Consider the following 9676-nt stretch of genomic DNA (forward strand, 5'->3'; position numbering starts at 1 on the left):
AATTACAGCCTAGGAACAGTGGGTTAACTGCTTGTTCAGGGGCAGAATGCCAGATTTGTACCTTGTCAGCTCAGTGGATTTGAACTTGCAACCTTCCAGATACTAGTCAAACGCTCTAACCACTAGGCTACCCATCATGTGGGATAAGTGGGAGCTCAGGATGATAGATGAGTCAGAAACGGAAGCCAGACACTCCACTCGCTGTTTTTTTCTGGTTCAATGAAAGTCAATGAACTAAGTAGACCAGACCCAGCTGCTATTGCATTGGTGTCTATGGGAGGCCCACCCTGTTAAGTAGACTGGAACTGACCATTTTTTTCAATGGTAAACAGCCTGAGTGAACCATCTTCATTTACCCACAATCTCTGTATGACGTTCCCACTAGTAATTACCAGTTGGAGAGAAGTTCAAGTAGATTTGTCCAAGTTGTATGTTGTAAATTCCCACTTGGTTAAAGAGATACTTCGGGATTTTGAAATTGAGGCCATTTAACTACTTCCTCAGAGTCAGAAGAAGTAATGGATACCATTGTTTTGTCTCTGTGTCCAGTATGAAGGAAGTTAGATGTAGTTTCGCAAGCCAATGCTAACTAGCTTTAGCGCAATGACTGGAAGTAATAGCTTTAACGCTAGTTAGCAATTGCACTAGCACTAGTTAGCAACTTCCTACAAACTGCACACAGTGTCATAAAAATGCTGAGGAAGTATATAAAGGGCCTCATTGCCAAAATCCCGAAGTATCCCTTTAATAAGAGCGCAACGTAACTATTGATCAAGTAGACTTTGTCTTTTGCAAAATTAATGTTAGATTTCAATTATGCAGACAAACAATGTGAAATATTGTGATTAGTATATCTGTATAATCACATATTGTTGCCCTATTATGTGGTCTGAACGTAGTGAAAAGTCAATATTTTATTCTGTAAAATTAGAAAGCAGTCAGTGCAGTCAGCTGCTAAGAGTATATTGACGTGTTCTGGAATGCTAACGTAGAGTGCAACTAATTTAAATCAACATGGTAAGGCTTTCACTGATTGCAAATAAAGGAAAATAGTTCCTACATGATAGTGTTTGCTTTGTTATATGTTATCCAGCTGAATGTACTCAGACATAACATTGGGCAGATATTGTATGCGTTGGGGGGACGGTTGGGTGAAATGAGCGGCTCACAGGAAATCCCCCACAGTGGGTTGACCGAGGCTGAAGAAGGCTGTGGGAGCAGGGCTGGGAGGGAGAGGATGTGTGTGTGAGTGTGGTGTGTGCGTGCGTGCGTGTCTGTCTGTCTGCTCCTATCAGGCTCCTATTACTGGGGCTTAGACATTGAGCCAATGAGCAAGACATTTAAGCAGGGCTCAGAAAAGAAGCAGGAGCTTATTAGGATCAGGAGCTTATTTTCTTTTTTGAACCCATCCTTAACCCTCCATTTTCAAACTATGGGATAGGAAGAATAGAGGAAGCTTGGGTGAGGAAAAGCCTATGGGATTGTCATAATATACTGGATATTTAAAAAGAATTGTGTGGGTATGTCATCAATATGGATGCATGTGACCACCTCTATTCCGTCTTATATTGCAACATTTGTTTTTTTACATTGGATAAAAGTAGAGATTTAAAGCTACAAAATGGTATATCATGCACTGCAGTCGAGGAACAATGGGAAAGTAATTCTGCTTTGAAAGTTGATAAACTTGTAACGCCACTTTTGAGAAAATTGCCTTTGAATGTTTTGGTACACCTAGTGGAGAGCTCTTCTTTGTCTACACCTATCCAGCATTGTTCACACCCTCTTAAGCCTTAGCCCCACCCATCTCTTTAAGGATTCACGTGAGGCCATGTGCTAAACAGAGTGAATAAGGTAGTGTAGTAAACAAGAGTTCAAGACTAAAAGTGGTGAAAGTAGTAGCCTACAAAAGAAAAACTCCAGGTAAAAATACACTATCTAGTCCTTCGCCTATACCCTAATCTGAATGTGGTGCAGGTCATGTTGTTCTTCACATTGCCTTATCTGGTAAACACAAACTATATCAAATCAAATCAAAATGTATTTGTCACATGCACAGGATACAGAATGTGTAAACGGTACAGTGAAAAGGTTACTTGCATAGTAGCAATATCAAAAATAGAAAGTATCCAGACAAAAATATTTTATTAGATGACGCTTACCCAGACACACGTCTAAATTGATGAGTCATGTGAAAGAAATGCTATAACCACCCCCCAGACACATCTAGCTGTGGATGGGTCACTATTGTCTAGACATGTACACATGTTCATGAAATACAATAGACGGCCGTAATCACCCCCAGACACACCTGGCTAACTTGATGGGTCATGTAATCATCTGGTGAAGTGGAGTGTTTTCTTAGACATGTAGCTAGCTAGCTAAACAATTAACCATAATCCCAACCCATACAGCACTAGCTAGCATCACAAACAGATTGTTATAGCTAACCACCATTCATTAATTTCTGACAAAATTATACATTTATAATATCTGAAAATATAGCTAGTCTCTTACCCATATAGATGGGTGAACGCTTCACGGCAGACTGGAACCCGTTTAACTAAGACGTCCTGTGTCATTTCTGTTTTGTTTGTACAGCTTGTTTGTTTTCACACTGACTGTGTGCAGAAAGTAATCCCTCACAACTTTTTCCCACTGGTCTTTGTCGATAGCACTTGCTAGATTCAGGGCAGCAATGTTGTTGAGAGCAGTAGCAAAACTTTTGCAGTCCTCCATGGCTAAAGTTATCGTTAAAAAAGCCATGGTTGTAAAGGATTATCTACACATACTGAGCAGCTCAAGTTATAGACAGATGCATGCCACATGACAGACCAATCCGAATTTATCTCTCTGCATGTCCGGGGCCCAGCCATTATCTCAGCCAATCATGGCGGGAAGGTTCCTTGCTTTTTCCGTGGTTAAACCAACTATATTTGTAATTTAACAATTGTATTAGTATTTTCAAATGCCTCTCCTGTGAAGTAGTGACATGCGACATACACCTAGCTTCCTGAAACGGGCCACAGTTATGCTTGGATTCACACCTCTTGCAGTTCAGCTTAAAGTAAGCAGTAAGGTGGGATAAGGTTGTACTGTTAAGTAGCATGATGCGCTGTATTGTATTGTCCCTTAATAAACAGTGTATTACACTTTTTTGTCATATGTGCGACAACGTGCCTTTTGAATATTGTCTAATGTTAGTAGTAGCGTAGTCAAGGATGCATCATGCAACATTGGGACATTTGACTTGTTACAACAACAACAAAAATTATACTTTGAATTTGGAGGTTTAACATATCCCTCTGGTGGCCAAGTTTACTTTTTTTTAAATTGACATTGGATAGTGGATATATAGTCTAAGATTGACTGATGTGGAATTTGTTATAGGAAATAATCATGGCCAGCTGGTCTTGTTAGCATAGGGCTAAGTGTGTCAGGTTATCTCATGGGATAAGCTTACTTGTAGCGTTATATCACTTGCAACTTACGTAGATGATTTTAATTGGCTGATGAAGATTTTGAGACAACGTTTTTCAAGAGTTTGCAAAAATGAACCCTTGGTTTTCTGTTGATTGGTCTTGAATAAACAGAGTCCAGAGTCATCCAAATTCTCACATCCCCCTCCTCCCTCTCCGAAGAGCCCTGACGATCAACGGAATACAACCCCAGAATGTTCCTAGAGTTCCATGCTTCTGCTGTCTAATTTAACGTTCCATGGAGCGATTGGAGGAATCTCCTGCTGTCCGACCTTGCTCGGTGACCAGCGACCTCATCCCAGATAGGAATACATACTATGCAAATTCATAATAATTATCCTGGACTTAAAGAGAAAGAGAATGTGTGTGTGAGGTTGCGCCTGCCTGCGTACAGTATGTTTCTGTGTGTGTATTTGTATGTGGTGCACGCGTGTGTGTGTAGTGGCGAGGGGAGGCCTAAGAACTTGGCCTGTCACCAAGCTCGTTCCCACATGGCTGCTGTAAACAACTTAAAGGTCCCACACAGTCATCCTATTTCCCAAGTAAAAATAGCCTTTGAATGACCAAAACATCACCCATAATATTTTTATGCTATTAAAATACATTTGACCTTTTCTGTCATCTCTAACTATCAGGAAGCCTGAAAGAACAGGCTGAGTTAGCGGGGAGCTTATATTTATGAGCGCACCTTAACTGAGCTCTTTGAAATGCCCTTGTGGTCATTGCCAGGTAAGAAGGTAAACAACGGGCCACATGTCATTCTGAGCCTAAATAGCATGCCTCAACCCATTTTATCTGCAAAATGCTCTCATGGTAGACAGAGCTGTTCATGGACTGTTGGATATCAGACAAACATTTGGATTATTTTGTAACTAATTACAAAATACAGTTAACTGATACACTTCTTCACAAGATGTTGTAAAGCCTGAATCACCTTAGAAGCTTAGATATAAGGGAATGTACACGAAAACAGCATACAATAAGTGTACCGGACAATTAGCATTAGAAATGACAATATGTTCGTAATTGAGTATATTGATCAGACATTTATTTAAATATTTTACGATAGGCCAGCATGGCCAAAATATTGAGCAACATGAACAACCATGAGAAATAAAGGTGAGAAATAATTTGACATAAAAATACAAAACTTCAGCCATAAGCCTAATATTGTCACCCGGCCGCAATACAGTGTCCCAGGACCCATTTATTTATACAATTTGTAACACTCATCTCCCGTCTGAATGCTTGAATAAAAAAACTAAACAAAGTAAATCCCGAGTGGCGCAGTGGTCTAAGGCACTGCATTGCAGTGCTAGAGGTGTCATTACAGACCCTGGTTCGATCCCGGGCTGTATCACAACCGGCCGTGAGCGAGAGTGTTTTGTTGTGTTTTTATCAAGGGTGATCTCGTTGAAGAGGAGATCCAGGAGCCTGTCAACATAGCCTGTAATATTTTTGAAAGGGGAAATGTTAGTTAAGTGGGAAGTGAATTTAATTCATTGAGATGATGCTTCAATTCAGTGATGTAGTGATCTAGTCATTCTACAATGTGTTTCCTGGAATTTTTGATATATTCCATTTTAAATATGCAATATTTGGTTCTGTACTTTTTTGTGAAACTTTTCAATGTTTCTAATTTGACTTTTTTTTGTGCCTGAAATGCTCAATTGATGCAGAATTTAAATGAATAACTATGACTTACAGTATATTGGGTCTGTCTTCACAGGCTTCACAGCATTTCCCCCCTTCTTTGCCTTGGGAAAGATGATTTTGTATCACATCATTCCTGCTGCAGTTGCCTGGGAAGCTGTGCAGACAGAGAGATGTTGATTTTTCTAAAATGTCTATCATTACAGTTTGATGAAATTGGATAGACAAAAGGAGATGGAAAGTGAAATAATATTCCCCCTCATCATCATGATTAGTCCCAATGACACAAGCTACATCAACTGTAATTAAAAAATAATAATTAAACACAATGGAATGGCAAAATATGATTTTCAGGGGTAAATTACAAATAGTACACACACACACGTACACACACAACCCCTTTTGTGGACAACATTCTTTTGTGTCAGCTGTGTGCTGGCAGCTCTAAGACTCAATGTTGAAGGAATTAGGGATGAAGGAACAAAAACCAGATGGTGACTATCAGGTTTGTTACAGAAAATATACAGTTCACAAGTCAAAGCAGTCACAGCCACAGTTGCATTATCTAACGTGATCCCACCCAAAATGTTGGCTACTGTGTCACACTCATCAAACTCTGATACTTACATTATGGTCCGTGCTTGCAAGATCCACTGTCAATGATGCATTCCGTCTTCAGGATTAGCTTCCTGGCAAGACCCATCGAATGTTCTCCCCAAATTGATAAAGCAACTTCACTCGAAATGTGCACTGCACACGCGTGCCATGACCGTCATTTTCAGTCATCTCGCTAAGCTAAGAAATGAAAAGCAACCACTGCTGTTGGATGTCTTCACTCTTTGGGAAATAGTTTAAGGTTAATGTTACACTATGTAAGGTTCATTTTACACTCATTTTACACTAGTTACGACACAGTGTGCTTTTGCCGGCATGCTGGTAAGTAGCTTGCTACTGTAGCTAACAGTCATACCACAGATGAAAGGTTAGCAGTATCTTTGGTCGTACCTTCTGCTTGAACTAGCTACTAGTAGCTAGCTTAAGGTTTGTAAACAAAGCCAAAGCAAGGGGTAGGGGCACATGAGATGACGGTTTTAAGGTGGTACATATTTAAATTAGTTCAGATAAGATGCTACCATTGCCGTATTACATTTCCGGCTTTATGTGATGTTGCAAAAAGCCGGAAGTAAATCCTTGACAATGCCTGCCTCCTAAATCCAAGTCTTTGACACGGGGGGAGGGGATCAGTAACTTTATGATCAAACTTTCTCAATGTACAGTACCAGCTACAGTCATTTTTCATCTTTGGGTCACTCTACTTTGAACTGGTTTCCACCAAATATCATTCAATTTGATTTTAAAAAAACACTACGGATAAGTACAAACTCATTCACAATTCAGGTGCTCTACATACTTTCTAAGGAAGATCTGCATGATTTGGTTTAGTGCATGCCTTCACAACTGTCCCAAGCCAATGCATGTATACGGAATTTAAGTGCTTTTTGGTTTATTGTGGGTTATAAGAGGTAACTAATACAGTACCATACTGGACCAGACCTCTTAGAGAGAGGACCAAGAGAACGGGATTGACAGCGAGCTCTACTCTGAAAACAACAGCAGTAAATAAAGAGGCATGTTTTCTTAGCCTCCCTCGTCGGTCTGCACTGCTCTGTCCCTCACCACAACGTGCCCAGCAGCACGAGTCCCCTCTCCACAACATATTTTGTTTAATTTCCTCTGAGATGTTTTCTCTACAGCCGTGACGGTGGTAGTGGGCTCTTTACTGCTATCAGTCAGTGAAGTCTGGTTTTGGCCCCTACAGGCCCCCATAGACCCCTACCAGACTCCACCAGCCCCAACAAGCCCCTACAGGCCTCCACCAGCTCCTACTGGACCCCACCTAAGATACCATTTGGGACACAGCATCATGCTGATAAATCAGGGCAGTAATTCAATGGGTGAATATTATGATATATATGCCACTGTCTGGAGATGGAATTTATGGAACTGAAGGACCACTTAGATTTACTTCCAGATATTCATGAAAAAGCTTCTCAGACACTTTTCAACAGTTGGTAAATAAAATACATTTGCATCTGACTGAAAGTGCACTGAGACTTTCTCCAGTTTTGCATTTTGCCTCCAGCACCCCCTGCACCACTATTCTGTTTTGGGTGTGGGTAGATTATGGTTTGTGCCTATTATGGCTTGTTAAATTGAATATGGCACCAACATGTACATTAATTTACCATAATATTTTATAATGTGTCTTATCACATATTGAGCGTTGTTTTAATTGTTGGCTATATTAGCATATTATTAGGTTTATTATAGTATTTCATTAAAACTGCTGTGGCCTGCTGTGTATTGGATATTCGTTTGGAAAGGTGTCAATAAAATATGTTTTAAAAAAAACATATATATATATATATATATATATACCTACCAATGGGTAACGCAAGGAAGAACGGCAGCCAACAAAGCGTAAACATGCCAACCACGACTCCCAACGTTTTAGCTGCTTTCTTCTCCCGGGAGAATTTCAGAAGTTTCACCGTCAGGGAGCTCCTTGCCTGATTTGCACGGCCCTTCCCAGTGCTGCTGCTGTCATCCTGCACCTGAGATCCCTTGTGGATCCTGAGCGTGAGCTCACTCGTGTTCATCCTCTCCCTCATCACCCCGGCCTCCAAGTTCTTGGTGGTCCGTTTGGCGACTACATAAACCCTAAAATACATGGACAAGATAACCACCAGTGGTATATAGAAGGAACCGAGGGAGGAAAATAGTGCGTAAAACGGTTCCTCGGTGATGAGGCACACAGTGTTGTCCGGCGACGGCGGCTGCTTCCACCCGAGGAGGGGTCCAATGGATATGACCACCGAGAGCACCCACACCCCAAGCATGGCCAGCAGTGCCCGCTTCTCGGTCACTATGCTCGGATACTGCAGCGGATGGCTCACCCCGATGTAACGGTCGATAGAAATTACGCACAGGCTCATGATGGACGCCGTGCAGCACAAAACATCCACTGCCGCCCAGATGTCACAGAAGATCCGGCCGAACACCCAGTAGTTAAGAATCTCCAGGGTGGCAGACACCGGCAGCACTGTGGTGCCCAGCAGCAGGTCAGCGATGGCCAGGTTTATAATGAAGTAGTTGGTCGGGGTCCGCAGGTGCCTATTGGTCATCACCGCCAGAATGACGAGGATGTTGCCCACAATGGCGAACACGATGAAAGCCCCCAGGACGAAGCCGAGCGGGATGGCACGGGTAAGGTCCACCTCACCAGGCGACTCTGACAACCACGGTGTCCCCACTGTCGCGTCGTATTGTTCCAATAAGGAATAATTTCCCCATAAATGAGTCGCATCGTCAGTGGTCAGATTCATTTTGACTAAAGAGGTCCTCCATAGCAGGTTTCTAATCACATGGAGCTGTAGCACACGAAAACGAGCAACACCATGCCAAAATACATTTACTAAATTCGGCCAAGTGTTGTTAGGCTACATGATTAGTGGAGAAGTTATCAAGGATTAAAATTCCATTTGCAAACCGGTGCGTTTTCAATTATGAAACCAATTGGATGAAATTGTATGATAATGGTTTTGTCACATCCGTCCACTTGCAGTACAGTCTCGCTTTCTCTTTGTTTCTCTGTTTTTCCCCTTAACTGTCTGCTTGAAAAGTACGGAGGGGGCGGGCAGTCGTCCCTCTTTTTGCTCCTGTCAAACCTCACTGATCTGCGCGCAATGCTCTGTATAGGCTACAGAGGCTCTCTCCTAAACACAGTTTGACTGTATGAATTGGCAGATATACATACTGGCAAACAAAAATGTATAGTTCAAGAATAACGCACTAGGAAAATGGCTCTGACACCGCAGAAAACGCATGGATTTCTTTGTTGGTTTTGTGGCAAGGTTTATGCATTAAACTTTTCAGGGTTGACCTCCACCACTTTGGATAATGACCAAATGACCTGGTAAAAATATATAGGGAGATGCTATATAGACAGCAACCTCCTTATGTGACTGTGTACTTACTGCCTCTGCCAAGAGGTCTGAAGTTTCATGGCAGGTGGCAGTGCATTCGCACCATAATTACAGGGTTGCTGGTTCAAGCTCTGCTCTGGTGGTTCCCTCTCAGTATTAACACATCATTTTTAATTTCCTTTTGGGTGGGTAGGCTTAAATTCATTCACAAATTTGGCCCAATATGAGTAGAGGATATAAAACATGAGTAAGCTTTCATTCAAGGGTCAACGTAAAAAGGGGTCAACACCATAGTACCCTCCAAGCTCGTCATCAAGCTCGAGACCCTGGGTCTCGACCCCGCCCTGTGCAACTGGGTACTGGACTTCCTGACGGGCCGCCCCCAGGTGGTGAGGGTAGGCAACAACATCTCCTCCCCGCTGATCCTCAACACTGGGGCCCCACAAGGGTGCGTTCTGAGCCCTCTCCTGTACTCCCTGTTCACCCACGACTGCGTGGCCATGCACGCCTCCAACTCAATCATCAAGTTTGCGGACGACACAACAGTGGTAGGCTTGA

The 9676-nt window shown here is 42.2% G+C and overlaps 1 protein-coding gene and 1 long non-coding RNA gene across 2 annotated transcripts in view; both read right to left on the minus strand.

Annotated features, from left to right (window-relative positions):
* Window positions 1–8808, minus strand: part of LOC112220736 (alpha-1A adrenergic receptor) — a 35917-nt gene extending 27109 nt beyond the window's left edge. The window contains exon 1 of the mRNA XM_024382594.2: window positions 7576–8808. Coding sequence (XP_024238362.1) covers window positions 7576–8518 — 943 coding nt within the window. The 5' untranslated portion in view covers window positions 8519–8808. The remainder of the gene's footprint in view (window positions 1–7575) is intronic.
* LOC121840348 lies at window positions 4511–7567 on the minus strand. The gene is made up of 2 exons (XR_006079526.1): window positions 5185–7567; window positions 4511–4926 (listed from the first exon to the last, which is right to left on the minus strand). It is a non-coding gene; the product is annotated as an uncharacterized LOC121840348 (long non-coding RNA).
* Window positions 8809–9676: the final 868 nt, after the last annotated feature.

The sequence above is a fragment of the Oncorhynchus tshawytscha genome, linkage group LG21 (assembly GCF_018296145.1).
Source record: "Oncorhynchus tshawytscha isolate Ot180627B linkage group LG21, Otsh_v2.0, whole genome shotgun sequence".
Classification (NCBI taxonomy): Eukaryota; Metazoa; Chordata; class Actinopteri; order Salmoniformes; family Salmonidae; genus Oncorhynchus; species Oncorhynchus tshawytscha.